An 18360-nucleotide genomic window follows, 5' to 3' on the forward strand; every position below is an offset into this window, starting at 1 on the left:
CTTGTCCCTAATGGGGTCGGGAGGGTTGCTGGTGCCTATCTCCAGCTACGTTCCGGGCGAGAGGCGGGGTACACCCCGGACAGGTCGCCAGTCTGTCGCAGGGCAACACAGAGACATACAGGACAAACAACCATGCACACACACACTCACACCTAGGGAGAATTTAGAGAAACCAATTGACCTTACAGTCATGTTTTTGGACTGTGGGAGGAAGCCGGAGTACCCGGAGAGAACCCACGCATGCACAGGGAGAACATGCAAACTCCATGCAGAAAGACCCCGGCCGGGAACCGAACCCAGGACCTTCTTGCTGCAAGGCAACAGTGCTACCAACTGCGCCACTGTGCAGCCCTTTCAAATAATCATTTATAAAAATTTGTTTGCGGTAAAAACGAGGAGTATGATTCAGAACATCCTCTTACATAAATCAGCTTGGTTTTTACTTTTAAAACAGCCACAAAAAATCTAACTTAATATAATATGTGTTGTGATCATGCAGCTCTTTTTGCAACTCTGGTCAGAGGTTTACTTATAGTCATTTTGGCTCTGAATTTTATATTAGTTTTGAGCTTTAAGGATTTATTTGAACAGTTCTTATAACTTCAAGGATTTTTAAAAACAAGAAACAAATTTGAATTGATTATAGATTTTCTCACTGGGAACATATACAGTATATACTAATGATTGGGAGTTGAGAAAAGTTCTTATATTTCCTGAAACCAACAAGCTTCTTGCATAATTACGGTGGGATTTTTGAACACTTTTACCAGAAATGCTAACATCTCATTTAAAATAGAAAGCTAGTTTTAACACAGTACATGGTTTTTTTAAATAGGATTGACCACTAGCCTGATTTCTCCACTATAAAAGCAGTTTCCCTAAATTTGACCGAACCATCCTAAAGTTTTGGCAATCTGTGACAAACTATCACCGAGATGTAAGAAATTGCAAAAATAACCCCTTAGTGAGTCTGTTTCTGCTCAAAGTTAGACATTTCTGGGGCGTGCCATGGTGGCGTAGTGGTTAGCGCGACCCGTATTTGGAGGCCTTGAGTCCTCGACGCGGCCGTCACGGGTTCGACTCCCGGACCCGACGACATTTGCCGCATGTCTTCCCCCCTCTCCTTTCCTGTTTCCTGTCAGCCTCAGTCATATAAGGGACACTAGAGCCCACAAAAGACCCCCTGGAGGGGTAAAAAAAAAAAAAAGTTAGACATTTCCTAACAACTACACCAAAAACTTGAAAGTGGCAACCAGAAGCATGTCATTTCACTGCAACTTTAAGATGTGTTTTAATAGTTAGGGTGTATGGTTAGATTTTAGCTTGAGAAACTCCACAATCAAAAAGTTGTGATGCTTAAAAGAATACATGCATCAATGGTCCGAAATTAATCACAGTCATGGAAATGAGAAGTTTTACTTCTGACCAGAACTGTCTAATTTAGTTATTTAAAGGCTGAGCAAAATTGGTTCAGGTGCACTGCATCCCAAAAATAATTTCAAGCAGGAACAAATATATATTATATTTATTAATTCTCAAAAAATAAACGGTGAAAGTAGTTCAGGTAAAGTGGCTATAAGTCAATTCAGAACAAGGCAACAGATTGCTGGGTGGGAAGGCAAAGAAAAGCTCATGTTACAGCGTTTAATTAAAGACTTGATGAATTCAGCTCTGCTTTCTCTGATGTTAAGTTAGCAGCGAGAAAAGGTCGAACAAAAATCCTCAAATTTTGTTGTTAATCTGAGAGGAAAGGTAAGAATTCCCAAAAGTTGCATATAGCTTTTTAAAATTCATTTATACTCTATCCAAGCTCATACTTTGCTGTCAATACCAAAAAAATAAATTTTTGAAATTACCCCCCATCTATGGTCCTAATACAGCTTTTCACATTCATAACAAAACCCTCCAATTGAAGGCTAAATTGATTTTTACCTCCTGAAGGAGACATTTTTGCTAAATCTGCTGGGAAAATATCACAAATGAGACAGGAAGTCAAAGTGAGTCTCCTTTACAGCAAATCAACAGCGATGACTCATCTGGCAGTCTTTAGTGTCTTTGAGAGAGCGCTGCTCTACTGAGGCCCCAGCATCTACTGGGGGCTTCCTGCCCCCAGTAGATGCTGCTCTACCCGCCGATTAATGCGCTGGAGATCTTTCCGATGGTTGGGTGGATTTTCCAGATCCTCATGAAGGCATCGTGCGATTTCCAGCTTCCTGTAGTCCTCTGGTCGCACAAGACGTCGCACAGCATAAAGAGCTCGATCCTTCAGACTGTCAACTGGTGAGAAACAGACAATAAGAAAAGTGTTGCTTTTATTACATTAATGCCTTTTACTCCAGATTTATTTATACAGTATTATCAGGTGCATAGATCAATAAGACAGAATCAGTCAAGAATGAACATCATATGCAGTCTATAGATGCATGAATTAAAAATATGCACTTTGTTGTACTTTTAAGCATCTTACAAATCATAGAAGTATTAGGGATATACACTTTAGTGCATACATACTAACCTAGTAATTATTTTTTTGTTTGATTACAAACCTTGGTAACACTTTATTTGACAGGGTGTGCATAAGACTGGCATAATGCTGTCATAAACATGAGATAACATCTATTATGAACATGAAGTAGTCGTTAAGAATGTTTACAACTGTTGTCATGAAGTGTCATTCGGTAAATAATGACACTTTTAATGCAAATTTGCATTAAAACTTGTATTAAAAGTCCATTAAAACTGTAAATTTTGCATTATTCGATAAATAAATACACTTAATAAAAGTTGCATTACAACTTGTATTAAAAGTCCATTAAAATGGCCAACTTTGCATTATAAGTGTCATTATTTACTGAATGACACTTTATGACAACAGTCGTAAACATTCATAAAGACTCCTTCCTCGTCATTACAGGTGTTATGGTACTTTTATGGCAGTGTCATGTAAATCTTCTGCATACCCCGTTAAATAAAGTTGTTACCGAAACCTTTATCAAATAACCTGCAGCACCTATTCCTCTGTAATGTTTTAAAGATCTTAGGAATAAAAATGAGCTGGTCAAAATTAGAATATCAGACATAATAGAGAAGAAAAAATTGCCATTGACCAGGAAAGCCTGATTGGTGCATATTAATTATTAGAATTATGAAATAATGATAATTAAACAATTGAGAAGTTTTTAGAAAGTCAAAAAAAATATAAAAGGTTTAAATAACTAAATAAAATCTGTATAATCAGTCACTGGCTCATTTGGTGTATGATTTCTGTATGCCATATAGTTTCTACTCCTTTATGGAGCTAATATGTTAGGACTTTATCTATTTATTTATGTTTTTGTTTTTTTGCAAATGTTCTTAGGCTTAAAACACCAACCATTTCTTTTAAGAACTTGAAGGAGAATTTCCATGAAGTTTAAAACAAACTGGGCTGGCCACAGTGTTGATGTTAAAAAAGAAATCTAATTTAACTTTTTATGCACAACTAATTCAATAAAAAGCATCATTAGAGCCCCAGGAGAAATATAACTAAACTTATTCCTCTACAAATTCGACAATAAATGTTACAGTATATAGATATCTTAAATATCTTTAAGAGTCTTACCTGGTAAAGTGATGTTAACATGAACAGCCTCATCCCCGGACGGTTTGGGAACAAACAGCTCTTTGCAGTTGACTTTTAAAGGTTCATCCGAGGCTGCATCTCTGAAGATCCAAGGGTGCCCTTAAAAAAAGCAAATACAGAATAATAACACATTATTTTACAATAATACAAAAAGATTTTGACCATCCACCTGGAGCATCACTACAAGATTTTTTCCTCTATGCCAGTTATCTGAATTTTATGAATCTGTTTAAGTCTGAAACATCTGTGTAGCTGGCTAGAGCAGCAGCTTCCTCCCTCTGCAACAACAGAGATCTGGGCGTTGAAACCGTTCTACTGACTCGTGTGCATCATGTTTACAGATCTGCTCACATGATCACAGCCTCCAGATTTCCTGGCACAGATGATAACATCTAGGCCAGCTTCTCAAAGACCAGCAGGAACTCATGTTCAGCAAATTAATGCTAAGGCTAAATTGGGCCATCTCAGCCACGTTCTTGTGTAGGAATGATTAAGGTTTCCTGTAAAGACACACTCAAAGAGATTTTTTTTTTAATGAAAACTGTCTGAATTCTTTGACTCATTTGATACATCGCCACATGCTTAGGTAGCTCACACAAGGTCAATAATCCATCACAAACCAGATGTAACTTAAATTAATAATTTAATTAACTTTTAATTTCCCCTTGCAAAAGAGAGTAAACTAAATGTCTGTTTCAAAGGACAGTATTTCCTGTCACTGCTTTTAAATTGAAAATGTATTCTATTGTAACAAACTTGATTTTTAAGATGTATAAAAGGACAACTATAAATAAAACCAACATTTATTTAAGAGTCATTGATGACTATTTCCATGTTTACCTGTTATTTTTGATGACTTCACATACTTTTTCTCTGGGTTTTAAATGTCTTTTATCCTTTTCCTTTTTAAAAAATCACAGCAATGTTGTTTGATATGTTGCATCATTTTGTCAACTTCATATTGTCATACACATACTGGTGTGACTTCTTACATCTGCATGGTGGAGCACTTATTTTTACCACACAACGCCGGTTTAAGCTGAATCACTCTTTGCCTTAAAGAAAGCAATTTGAAAATTATTTTTGTGTTTTACTCTGTTTATATTTGCCAAGATTTAAGATAATCTGAGCTATTTGAGCGCAACAAATGAAGTAATATGCAAGGATAAGATGCGGTTATACAGAAATTTAAGTCAATACCAGACATGAAGTGAAATGAGATTCATTGTTGGTCCAGCTGTATGCTATTTCTGCACTGTAAATAAGTGGACTTAGACAATGTGTTTCACTTAAAATCGAGAAACAACACATTGAGATAAAAAAAAAACCCACAGCTTTCTAATCACACTTCGCTAAAATAAATATGCACCATCTCAGAACATCTCCTCTTACTGATTAATCGATTAAGTGATAGATTTCGCTCATTCACTCACCGACATAGGTCGTCATTCTTCGGCCCGAGAACGGCTGCATGTCGGCGTAACTCGTTGGCTTGCCTTCATAATTTATCCACAGCGGCCGGACAACACGGCTGGTGCGATTACAGAAGATAACATTAACGGGAATCCCGCTGTTCAGAGAGCGAACCGGGGGAAGAGGTTCCTCTCCCTCCTGAGGCATTAGTCCTGAACACCGACTGCAAAGTGCAGCAAGATTAGCTGAGTGGCTAACAAGGGAGGAGCTAACTCCAACAGGCCCCTTTCTTTCGAAGTAAAACCAACAATTAAACGACGACTGCTCTTTTTGCAGTTTAGCTTGTTAGTAAAACTTAAAACGCAACTAAGTTCAGAAAGATCTCAAAGAAAACCCGCACCTAGCTCCTTTAGCTCCACTATCCTGTTTATTTTTTTCTTTTCCGGAAGAGACGCAGTACTACACGGTGTTCTGATTGGTTAGAAAGCCACGTACGACATCACGGCCATCACAACGTGCCTCTCGTGCGTGCTGTGCGTGGTGCAGAGAAAGAACCACAACAATGCTATGGCTGTCCGCTTCTGAAGCTTCGATACAGTTTCAAACACCAACCAGCGGCCCTGACACCTTATCTCAGCTGGAAACGATGAATCTATTGTAAGCATTTTTAGTGCATTTTTGCTGTTGAGTGAGAACATGGAGTCATCCAGGAAGAGAAGTCGTTCTGACATGTGGGCACACTTTAAACTGATCGCTCCTGATAAGGTAGGTGTGCTGTCCTAGCTCTTTTATTAGTAATATAGCAATAGGAATAGCTTCCCATTGAGGAAACCATTAAAGGGTGATTTCACCTAATTTTTCACGACCGTGAGCATCTTTGAACTGCTTTAGTTAGTAACTAAAACATTTTAAATCTGGTTTAAATCATTCTGCACTGATTACAGAATATCTAAAATTACATATGTGAGTTGTGAAACTTCAATAAAGGGTGATTTCAGCACTTTTTGGGCATCTGGACCACAGTGGAACTGCTCCTGCTCCATAACTACCACTAGACCCCTCAAACTTCAACTGGATTATTCTGAACTAAAAGCAGAATAAGTAAAACCGAACATGTGATTTTTGAAATCTTTATTTATGAAACTTCAATGAAGAGCCATATAACTCTTCTTCTTGTATTATCATTATTATTTTTTGCATCCGGACCACACTAGAACAGCTGTTGCTGAAATGGAGAGCTCCATCAGTGACAGATGTGTGTTAACACACATCTGCTTTTTTGCACTGATATCCTGTATTTTAAACAGTCTCTTTTTAATGCAAAATAAACAACATATGTTTAAAAAATAGTCATCTTACTCATTTGCACACTTCTTGGATTGTGAGTACAATATTTCTATTTCTGATAACCACACAGTATATTTTTGTTGTTATGTTGAACAGTAACATGTATTGATATTGTTAATCTCATATCTTTCATATATATGTATATATACGCACAGCACTTTTGGATGTTTTGCGTACATCTACATATCTTGATTCTGCTGTTGCAATTGAATTTCCCCACTGTGGGACAATAAAAGGTATTTCTACTCTATTCTACTGATTATGTGCAGAAAAGTGAGACATACTCTAGTGACATAGTTGTTTGGAGGTGATGCATGCCTTTGCGCATCACAGTAACTATAGTGGTTAAAACGGGTGCAGCAGTTACCATGCCTATCTGATTGCTAGCAAATTAAAATCAAAGCCTTTTTTATTGGTCACTGTGGTGACTTATAGAGTGGCTGGGCTCAGCACATTTAAATCCCTCCATACGGTGCTGGTTTGATAGGTCTCAAAGCTACTGTTCTCAGATTTCTGCCTCCTCACTGAATAAATCACAGCATAAATCATGACTTTGTCCATTTAGCCGCTGTATTATGCACTGGCACCCAGGTAACGCATTCGAAGTGCATCTGCGTCTTGTTTACCTTATTTTTGAGTCATGCTCTCTTCTAATTTACCTCTGTGTTGATTGTGGTTAGCAGAAATTAAGTTAAGTATTGTGAGCTACAAGCATATCATTGATGTATTAGACTAGTATAACCATTACAGTACAACCTTTTAGACTCAAACGACAATTTGATCTACAAATTGTGTCTCTACAGGTGCAGTGCTCGTTGTGTTTAGGTGAGTTGAAGTATCATGGGAATACTTCATCCATGATTAGGCACTTCTCTACCCTGCATGGAGCCACGGTTAACCATGGGAACACAAACCAAGGTAGGGTGAATGTTTTAATTATTGTTGTAGTGGCGATTGTTTGTCAAACCAAACATCCAATAAAAGTTCCATCAGACACTGGGGTCAAGATTCTTTACGCAGGCAAAAGAAGTTTCACTGTCCAAACTTGTTTTGTTGTTCCGGATGATTTATTTTGTTTCAGCAAAACAATTACAGAGTTCAAACCTTTTCTTGTTTTCATGCTACCTCTCTTGCTCTGGTAAAAACCGCAGGCCCCAAACCCAAATGCCTGCTGGTCTTTACCAGGCCCCTACACTTATAGAAAGTGGATTGATCCACCTCACTTCCTGTCTTTAGAAAACGAATAAATAAGAACAAATAATAAAACAAAAGATAAATAGAATCACCAATTATTAACCTGCAAATAATACAAAAACTAGAAATGTAAGAATAAACTAACAAAATTCAAATGAATAAAGAAATAAAGAAGAAATAGCTCCAACAATTGTTACTAAACCACAGACCCATTTTACATCTTCCTTTTATTCATTATCTTTTTATTTGTGTATGTCTTTATTTATCTAAGTAGATCAGAAGCCAGATGTAGACAAAGCTCTTGTGAAGATGCTGGTGAAAGACTCGCAACCTTCTTCCATTGTGGACTCATTGCCTTTGCATGACAGTGGGGGTCAACCCAGGAAGAAAGGTCGCTCTGATATGTGGGAATACTTTAAACTGGTCAAGCCTGATAAGGTAGGTGTGCTGGCTCTTTGATACTTAACATAGGCAGAGTTGGGAAGTAACTAATTACATTTACTCAGTTACATTTACTTGAGTAACTTTTTGGGGGGGGGAAATATGTTTAGGAGTATTTTTAATATGCTGTAGTTTTTACTTTTACTTGAGTAATTTTATTATGAAGTGTCACTAGTTTTACTTGAGTAAAATGTCTGGATTCTCTACTAACTGTGAGTAACTTCATTAACTGAAAAACAAGTTTGTTTTAACCAAAAGATTACCAGATATAGACACATCTGCAGATTTTGTTAAAGTCTTATAGGTTTGAAGAAATTGATTTGGAAAAATGTTTCTTCTGATTTTCTTATTTTGTAATTAGGTAATTTATATGAATTATTTCCATTTTGGCCTATGAAATACAAAAAATAACATAACTTTATATTTTGGTCTGTCTGATGATGTAATTTTTAAATATTAAATCAGTAACCTTTTATTCCTGATCAGTTACTCAGTACTTGAGTAGCCTCATTACCAAATACTTTTTTACTCTTGCTTTATTAATTTCTTGAACGGCTACTTTTTACTTTTACTTGAGTGAAGATATGTTAAAGTACGGTAGTGTTATTCTTACTTGAGTACAATGTGTGGGTACTGTACCCACCTCTGAACATAGGACAATACATACACAGTGGTAACTATCAGTGTAGTACAATATCTTTGGTCTTTATTAGGTCTATGTGAAGGGGATATATCATTATATTTAGAGACATAAAACCCATAAAATACTGCAAAATATAAATCATAACCAGTCTTTCAATTGCTTTGGGAAGAACCTATTTCAAATCATTTCTGACAAATAACTTTTAATACATACGTAAAGGGAGTACCATAAATAAAATATGATTTGTCCTAACCATTTGTGCTTATAAATAGCTTTTAGCTGGAACATGACAAATAAATATGTCGTTAGTTATTGAGTAAGCAGAAAAAGGATAAACTTTGATGTTTTGCAATAAAAATCACCAATGCAAATAACGTGTGAGCTCTGAAGAGCTCCAAAAACACTGTTACTGGTGATGCACTATCTGCCCCAACATTACGGCCGTTATGAAACGGCTGTAATGTTGTAGTTGGGAAACTAGCCACAAATGTGCTTGAGTTGTCCTTAGGTCAGTGTTTGTCAATTCCGGTCCTCTGGACCACTGCCATGCATATTTTAAATGCGTTTCTGTTCCAGACCACCTAGTCCAAATGATTGCATGACCCCCTATGCATGCCATCAAGAGCTGCAGAAGCCTGTTAATCACCCACTTATTCGAGTCACGTGTGTAGCACTCGCTAACTGTTTATGCTGTGACACAAATCAACAAGAAATCACGAGAAATTTGAACTGCATACTTTTCTATTGCTACTTTTGTCTTGTGGAGTCATTGTATCATGCATTGATACCCAGGTTTAGTGTAAGAACCCATCAGGTTATAACTTTTGAGATTTAAAGTGCCTTTTTACATACAGGTCCAGTGTTTGGTGTGTTCAGCTGAGTTGAAATATCACGGAAGTACTTCCTCCATGATTAGGCATTATACTGCGAAGCATGGAGCTGTGGTTAACCAGGGGAAGGCAAATAAAGGTAGCATAAATCTCTCATACTTTTGTCATCGTTGACAAAAAAAACAGAAACACAATATGCTTCTGCTTCACATTTTTATCTCTTTTCTTTTTTATCTGCTTGTCTTCTTTTTTGTGTCTTAGGGGACCGGAAGCGAGAGCTAGATGAGGCTCTTGTGAACATGCTAGTGAAGGATTCGCAGCCTTTTTCCATTGTTGATGACTGTGGCTTCAAGGAGTTTGTGGCGTTGCTTGATCCCACATATACTCTTCCATCCAAACAGACTCTAAAGGACATGGTGATACAGAGATACAAGGGCCAGATGTCCAAGATCAAAGCTCACATAGAAGATGGAGACTCTGACCTTGACTGCTGATATATGGACCACCGTCTATATGTTTCCTGTCGTTATGTGGATGAAACTACCAGGCGTCCCACAATGCATTTGGAAGTGGCGTATTTGCCTGAAGCACTCACTGGTGGTAGGATCGCTGCAGACACAAGATCTCTCATGAAAGAATGAGGTATTGAAGGAAAGGTGGCCTTATTAATGTGGTTGCCTGATAGAAGTTTAAATCTGAGATGTACACTTAGCTTTGTCCTTTCGTTAGTTTTAGTGGTGAGGAATTTTCTTGATGCATCTGATCTGAGGGGCTTTGCACAAAAGCCAGTCACATTCTTTCAAACCAGCTCAACGGGAAAAGATAAGCTCAAAGAAGTGTAGGAGTCGATACATTTTGAGGCGATAAAGGTAATTTTAGAGGTGGAAGCAGGCTGGGACCAAACCTTGTTCATAAATTCAGAGAGAAGCAGCCGGTGGGGACAGCTTTTGTTGAGCTGAAAACAGACTCTGGACAGTAGCTGTCCAAAGTGAAGACGGTTTCATGGCTAAAGAGTTTCCCAATGACAAAAATGTATGTGATACTTGTAAGAAGCATTTGGGAAAAAAATAAATTACAATGCAGCTGAACTTTAGAAATTATTGTTTTCTAAAATGTGTTTGTGTATTTTTGTTGAGCAGCAGTCATCAATGTGAAACAAGAGACATAGATTTCTCCCTGATTTTATTTTTCTGAAACATTTAGCCTAACCTCATGCTAACCTCCAAGATTAATAGGATATGTTTATTTTGGAGATTAGCAAAATAACATAATTTATTTCCTGTTATTTTACTCAGAATTCCTGTTTTACAAGATTTCTACTCGGTCTCAAAAATTCTGGAGAAGTATTAAATTGGCTTCTCTCATTTTCCATATTTGGAAAAGTATGGTAATTCTTTATTAAGGAATTGTATTAAGTTTTCAGATTTTTTTCCCCTTATTCCATTATTGTACTGACAAAGTGTAATAATCCTTTACAAATGCTATTGTTATCATATCAGTTTATTAATTTCATATGCTTTATCTTAGATTTGCTATCTCTCAGATTAGTTTGAACATTTCACCCATCAATATTTGATTTTTGACTTACTGACTGTGTATAAGTACTTAAAACTTTAAGAAGTATTAGGTAGAACAGTGAGAAAGAGAGAAACAGTTGAACCATTTGATCAAAAATCCAAAACAAGCACTGGAACTGATATATTTAGCAGACGTATTCGCCATCATTGTGGCATTTAGCAAATCTACATGTTGAGTTTGTTTTCATGGAAACAGTTTCATATGTTTCAGTCTGTATTCTGTCTATCTTCTCTATCATCTGCTGACCTAATAGCCAAACCTTCAGCAATGGTTGTGAGCTCCACCCAGTTTGATCTCCAGTATAAAAACAGGGGGCGCAGCACAGGAGACCAAACCAAGAGTTCAACTTCTGCAGCGTTTTACCTCCGGCAAAATACTGGTGGGGAAAAAAAGACATCTTTATAGCTGGAGAAGCTGAAGTCTGATCAAGGATTCTCAGGGAGAAGATTGCAAACTTTATATGCAGGATTTTTCTTTTAATTAAATAGATTTTTTTTTAATGTATATATACTATTTCTATTCCTGACGCTTTGTGTCCGAGTTTAAAGTTAAAATGCCTCCGCTAAATCAGAGCGACTTTGTGGATGCGTACGACGTCCCGCGGGACGAGAGTCTGGCCCGGGTGGAGATCGCGCTGCTCGGTGCGATCTTCGTGACCGCCACCATCCTCAACACCGCCCTGCTGCTGCTCCTCTGGCGGCAGCGCAAGCAGATGTCCAGGATGCGCGTCTTCGTCTTCCACCTGTGCCTGGCGGACCTGGTGGTCGCCTTTTTCCAGGTGTGCCCGCAGCTCATGTGGGACATCACGGACCGGTTCGTGGGACCCGACCTGGTGTGCCGCCTGGTGAAGTACCTGCAGGTCCTGGGCATGTTTTCCTCCACCTATATGATCGTGGTGATGACGGTGGACAGATACCAAGCCATCTGCAACCCGATGGTGAAGTTTCAGCGGGCGCGCTCGAGACTGAACGTTCCCGTGTGCGTGGCGTGGGGGGTCTCTCTCGTGGGGAGCTTGCCGCAGGTTTTTATCTTCTCCCAAGTGGAGGTCGCACCCGGTGTGTTTGACTGCTGGGCGGAATTCATCCAGCCCTGGGGGCTGCAGACCTACATCACCTGGACCACTCTGGTCATTTTCATCCTGCCGGTTTCCACGGTGGTAGTTTGCCAGGTGCGCATCTGCAGAGCCATCCAGACCAACCTGTCCAGAAAGACTCACAGGCAGGGAGTGAGCGTCGGGGCGCCGCTGCCAGCAAGAGCCAGCGGAGCGGCTGGGATGTCCAAAGCCAGGGTGAAGACGCTGAAGATGACCGTGGTCATTGTGTTGGTGTATGTGATGTGCTGGGCTCCCTTCTTCACCGTGCAGCTGTGGTCCGCCTGGGACGCAAATGCGCCTAAAGAGAGTAAGTTGCTGCAAAAATACCACCACGTTTTTCCTTATAAACAACAAACGCGGTCCGAAATTGAATGGGGATCAAGCGAAATTTGATTTGGGCCACCATTTCTCCCCCTAATCTAATAAAAAAATATATATGTCTATTTATTCTTATCCTTATTTTATGAAATAGTGAAGAACATATGTAGATTTAATAATTAAAATAACTAATTTAATGTAATGATTAAATGTAATGAAAAATAAATCTAAAGTTTATATGCATATCATGCATTATATCAAAACAAAAATGCTAAAAAATAAAGTGTACTTCTTTTTCAAAAACATAAACAATGACATCGGACAATTATTTGATGTCATTGTGTGTTAAAATAATTATTATTTCATTATTTTATATTTACTGAAATAGCTAACCTGAGATTATGTGGCCTTGAGCTGAATTCAGTTTGGACCCCCAATTAATCCTATAAATTAATATTTATAGATGGGCTCACTTTAACAGTATAATAAATGTGTTAAATGAATTTTTAAAGTGTTAATTTATTAAAACACAAGCACAATAAAATTTTCAATTAAAATGTGACTTTATTATACTGTTGATTATTTCTTCTTTCTTATGCAACATGCAACAATGACATACATTAACCCTAACATCTAAATGGTTAAGCTGCTTAACTGAAGACCAATCTGCTTGACATCTACATTGTTAACATAGCAAAACTGACCAAGTTTATTTATTTAGCACATTTACAACATCCTCAGCTGATCAAAGTGCTTCATAACAAACACAACATCAAAAACATGAATGATAAAAAACAGAAAATAAAAATAAGTTTGGTAAAAAAAAAAGACAATTATAAAATTGGCAGAAAATACCTAATAATATGAATAAAAACCAAAACCGTACTTATTTTCAGCTGCAGTGATTTTCTTCCCCCCTTTAGCTTTTCTCTTTAATTGGTGTTAAATGTCAGGGAGAAAAACTTTCAGTCTGAACTTAAACTGACTGACTGACTGAGAAAGCTTAACAAATAAAATGACTTAATCTCTTGTTGCAACAAAGAACTATAGAGCAATAAATTAGATTCTTAAGTAAACATATATGCTTTTAACATATAACGAACAACAATTTATACTTTCATTTTTACATTAAATTATTCTGTTACGTATGTGTGTTTAACTTATTGCACATTGAATTGTAACACTTTTATCTGGTCATAAAACTTACATTCTCATTATTTCTAAGAGAATAAAGTCCAGAGTCCTGTATTTCAATGAAAACTTAATAGAGCAGGGAAGTTTATATATTGTTTAGTTTGCAGCTACATTATTAATAATCCATCCAGAAAACAAACAAGAAGCATAAACAGATCTGAAGAACATATTTATGCAACAATATTAACTGGACAAGATAGTTCACATTTTCCAGTAAAGGTTCTGTGTCCCTGTAACCTTTTTACATGCAGACATCATGTCATTACTCTTGCATGGATATAGAAAGCACAATTTTATCAGCTGGAACTGATCAAATTTCACTTGTATATTTTAAGAAATGTTGCGCAGCTGTAAGTGTAATATATTCTGCTTTTGTACTTAATTACCAATTGCTTTTCTTTGATAAAATGGAAAGATAAATAATTTTACTTGTGCAATCATTAGTTGTTGCTGTTTTTTTTAAATTGAACATAAAATACCATTGCAAATTTTGAATCATTATAAATTCTTAAAATTTTTCTTTAAATGTAATTATGAATGTAAAGTTTTGGCATCTACTCTCTGTGTTAGAGGTCATGTATCCTCTGGGACCCGGCAGGCCTGCGACCTTTGAGTCACAGTTTAATTTGTTTTTTGAGTAAATTAATACAGGAAGCTACAACATATTCATAAGATTTCAGTGCAGACACATTACATGTTTTTAGTTCTGTTCCTCCAGCTGCGATTTTCACCATCCTGATGCTGCTGGCCAGCCTGAACAGCTGTGCCAATCCCTGCATCTACCTCCTGTTCTGCGGGGAGTTCCCCAAGAGGCTGGTGAAACTCCTGCGTCCACCGGCGCTCTCTGCCGGTAAGAATCCGATGCGTGAGGAAGTGACGCTTGTCAGCACTTTGTATACGAGCTTTAAAAATGCCTCAGAGTCAAAGGGATTGTAAGGCCATGTCATAAAAAAGGGTGGGAGGGGGTAACATGGAGACCTGCTTGCTGAGAAGAGCTTACTCTGAGCTCTCTTTGTGTTTGACAGAGAGATGAAGACAAAATATCAATCAATCAATCACTTTATTTTGGTAAATTGTCCACATTAAACACAGGAAACAACAAAAGAAAAAAAAACAATAAACAAACCCACAGTTTACCAAAAAAGGAATAGGCCGAAGCATAGCTGATTCTTGCCTGCCCTGTTTTTATACCTTACAGCCTACCAGGATATCTTCACAATACATATATAAATCTACATAACAACGTAAGATTTTATCATTTTACATTTTAAAGCTCTTTTAAAGTTCGCCAAGAAAGGACATAACTTAAATTCATCGTTCAATTCATTCCACAGTTTCACACCAATAACTGAAACACATCTAGACTGTATCTGGCTCTTCTCGTTTGCACATAAAATATGATTTATCTGTTGATGTTTCTAACGTTATTGCTTGTCTCTGAAGCAATTATCAGGAGAGCAAATCAGGGATGGATGGCCGTAAATGAGATGTGGACAGAGTCTCCTTCAGATGTTGGTCTGAAAGGTGATTTTACTTAAATGGAGCATTTTCAACTGGATAAAGACTTTTTTTTTTTTTTTCATGTAACAGGATATTTCTAAAGCCTGGAAGAGATTGGACTTTTGTGGGCTCTTATTTTTATTTTCAGTTGTGCAATGTTTTATTTTTTTATATATACAAAGGTTTTTGGAAAGAAATATTACAGACACAATAAATTGTACCACAGATTGACAGTCATTTGTTGGATCTGGGTTTCATTGTTCAATAATAATCTGCTGGAAAAGCTAAAGAACAAAAGTCTTTGTATAAATGTACAAAAAGGTTTGATGTTTTTGCTCTGAAAAAAGTGTTCATGTTTGTGATGAAGGGAAATTTTCTGACAAGTGAATAATAAATCTATAGAGGCACTATTTCTGTTACTTTCTTTCTGAGGTCATATGAAATGATAATATTACAGGCATAAACTTGAAATGAATCGTGTGTTACATTGTCTTGCTAAAGTATTCCTGCCCCACGAACAATCCCAACTTTTTATGTTACAACCAGGAACTTGTATGTATTTTGCTGGGATATGTGACAGACCATAATAAATTATTATATAATTGTGAAATAGTATTGAATACATTGTTTTCAAAATGCTTTATTAAATAAACTGAATGAAAACTGAGGTGGCAGCATCGTGGCGTGGGATGCTTTTCTTCAGCGCGAATCGGGAAGCCAGCCAGATTTGAATATTCTGTTTAAATTAAATGTTTAAAGGATCCTACTAGCCATAGTTGGACTTTGTAGCCGTCCTTGTTAAACATCTGGAATTAGCGTATTATCTACAGGTCTGCAGACTGATGAGGAATTTTAACACGAGTAGCGCAGCTTGCCAGCAGCAAGACGACAAATGTTTGACTTTCACCTTGTATACATGCAAAGAACATGTTGGATTTATTTTCACTGCACCAGCTGAAAACAAGTTATGTTTCAATGCTGTCGTGTCTCTTTCTCTTCATGTGATAACAAAGGAATCTGAATGTAATTTTTTCAAGGTTAATTTTAAAGTGAGGACACAGAAAGTTTATCCTTCTTCTTGACCAAGCTGCTTATTCATGTAAGGCGTTTCAAGTTTAAGAAATAATAGTGTCAGTATTAGCAGCTAGTATTCACTTGGAGATGTTTTATTTTCTCAAAACCCTGAGTGTGAGAAACACAATTAAAGTGTTACTATTAATAGGAGGAATAATTCAAACATTTCCCATTTTAGAAGAGGAGGATGAGAAGCCCTGTCTGTTTACTTAAGGAAAAGAGACTCTACAGTCATGTGTCCTTACTCACTCACTTATTTATTTACCTTTTGAGAGAGCTACACCAGACTTTCCAGAAGAATGACATGAACATCATGTCATTTTGGGTTAATAAAACATTAATGACACTGGGTTTTTTTTTCAGTGTACAATTACAAGTTCAACTACTTTTAAGAACATGAGTTAGGTGCACATGTTTGATTTATATACATTTGTAGATTATCTGCAATTTGCACAAGATTAAACTTATACGTACAGGATCACATACTGCGACAGACTGGCGACCTGTCCAGGGTGTACCCCGCCTCTCGCCCGGAACGTAGCTGGAGATGGGCACCAGCAACCCTCCCGACCCCATTAGGGACAAGGGTGAACAGAAAATGGATGGATGGATGGATGGATCACATATCCATCTAAATCTCTGAACAAGTGGTGCTGAATGTGTTAGGATGTCTTTTAACTGGACAGGACCGATGCCTGCTAATGTTTGGTAAGTGGTTATGGCTGACTGCATCTGGTGCTTTTTCTTTAACAACATGAAAAGGGTTTGTTTGACAGCACTCGTAGGATTGGCCGGTACTCTGAACACCGGCTGGGTCCAACGAACTGAGTGAAGATCAGGGGAGAGTTGCAGACATATACATATAGGGATAGGGAGAGGTTTTTTTTTTTTAGCAATGTCTAAACAGTTTTAGATTACATAATTATAGGTTCAAACATTACCAGAACTACTTGTTTCAAATGCTTTGCACTTTGCCAAAGTCTTACAGATGACCCAAACAGTCACCTCCAGGAGAAGGCAAACTGGTTTGGATGTTCAAGAGATACCCAGCAACTTTGAAAGCTCAAGCCAGATAGGTAATCTAAATAAAAAGACATGCTGTAAAAAAATAAATAAAAAAACCCAATAACAACTATTAGAGACTATTAACGAGTTGCACAGTCAAAGACAAGAGGCTTGGATCAAAAACAGAACATGTGTTAGAATCAGAATACGTTTGTTGGCCAAGATAGTGTGCACAAATGCAAATGAGGAATCTGACTTCGGTTTTCAAGTACTATCAGCATATAGACATTAGTACAAATATATTAACTAGAGAGGAGATAAAATAAAAACCAAAGTGCAAAATGTACATGTGTTTCAAGTAATTTTCATGAAGAAAGAAAAAAATATTTGATGTGACACTGCGAAAATTCTTGTTTTGTTTCATAGTTGAGGACTTTCCTCATCAGGGAGACGACCTGGGGGAAGAGATTCTCTGTGGCGAATGGCTTTTCCAAATAGTGCATATACCAAATTGAAGACAAAAGTTTAAACAGTTCATGTCCAGAATGTGTCTTATAATGGTCCAGTAAAAGTTCAGACTTAAATCCAGCAGAGAATCTGAGACAAAAAGTGAAAGTACCTCTTCACAGACGCTCTCCATCCAGACTGACTGACCAGCAGGTAATTAGCAAAGAGCTATAATTGCAGAGAAAGGCTGTTCTAAGTATTGACTCAAGAGGGTTGAATAGAAAAGCCCGCAACATTTAGCAAATTTTCCTTTGTTAAAAAAAACAAAACGTAAATCATATATTTTTTCTGCTTCTCAATAACGCTTTCATGTTGTCGTTTGGACGTTCCTACTCCTGACCGCTGGTTGGCGACAAAGCGATGCATCTGATCTTTCAGAGAATAAGCGACGAAGTAATTTCCAACAGGAATTCGACATGTTTTTATTTTATTTTTTCCTGGTTTCTAAAACAACAACTGCCCATGTGTGCTTTACAGCTCCCTCTTCACACACTAGTTCCTCCATAAAAGCGCCCTGGTTGTCTGCTATATCTGCTTATTGTTTGCACTTTCCTTTTTGGTGTTTTAGAGCCTCTTGAATGGGCAGAAACCGCGGACTGTT

At 37.4% G+C, this 18360-nt stretch overlaps 3 protein-coding genes across 4 annotated transcripts; 2 read left to right on the top strand and 1 right to left on the bottom strand.

Moving 5' to 3' along the window:
* Positions 1-1508: 1508 nt before the first annotated feature.
* vhl (von Hippel-Lindau tumor suppressor) lies at positions 1509-5479 on the bottom strand. The gene is made up of 3 exons (XM_028003364.1): positions 5056-5479; positions 3602-3721; positions 1509-2277 (listed from the first exon to the last, which is right to left on the bottom strand). Exons 1-3 carry the CDS (start codon positions 5240-5242, stop codon positions 2090-2092), a joined length of 495 nt encoding a protein of 164 aa, XP_027859165.1. The 5' UTR covers positions 5243-5479; the 3' UTR covers positions 1509-2089.
* A 91-nt stretch (positions 5480-5570) lies between these two features.
* LOC114135785 (uncharacterized) lies at positions 5571-10583 on the top strand. 2 transcript variants are annotated; one of them, XM_028003363.1, is made up of 5 exons: positions 5571-5800; positions 7186-7300; positions 7851-8014; positions 9515-9629; positions 9752-10583. In XM_028003363.1, the coding sequence occupies exons 1-5, from the start codon at positions 5732-5734 to the stop codon at positions 9982-9984; spliced, it is 696 nt and encodes a 231-aa protein (XP_027859164.1). In that variant the 5' UTR covers positions 5571-5731; the 3' UTR covers positions 9985-10583. The 2 variants fall into 2 exon arrangements, with proteins under 2 accessions (XP_027859164.1, XP_027859163.1); XM_028003362.1 differs by having other exon boundaries at positions 5572-5800; positions 7848-8014.
* Positions 10584-11102: 519 nt separating this feature from the next.
* On the top strand, positions 11103-16722 carry LOC114135784 (oxytocin receptor-like). The gene is made up of 2 exons (XM_028003360.1): positions 11103-12468; positions 14392-16722. Exons 1-2 carry the CDS (start codon positions 11622-11624, stop codon positions 14607-14609), a joined length of 1065 nt encoding a protein of 354 aa, XP_027859161.1. The 5' UTR covers positions 11103-11621; the 3' UTR covers positions 14610-16722.
* The last annotated feature ends 1638 nt before the right edge of the window (positions 16723-18360 follow it).

Source organism: Xiphophorus couchianus, chromosome 20, assembly GCF_001444195.1.
Source record: "Xiphophorus couchianus chromosome 20, X_couchianus-1.0, whole genome shotgun sequence".
Lineage (NCBI taxonomy): Eukaryota > Metazoa > Chordata > Actinopteri > Cyprinodontiformes > Poeciliidae > Xiphophorus > Xiphophorus couchianus.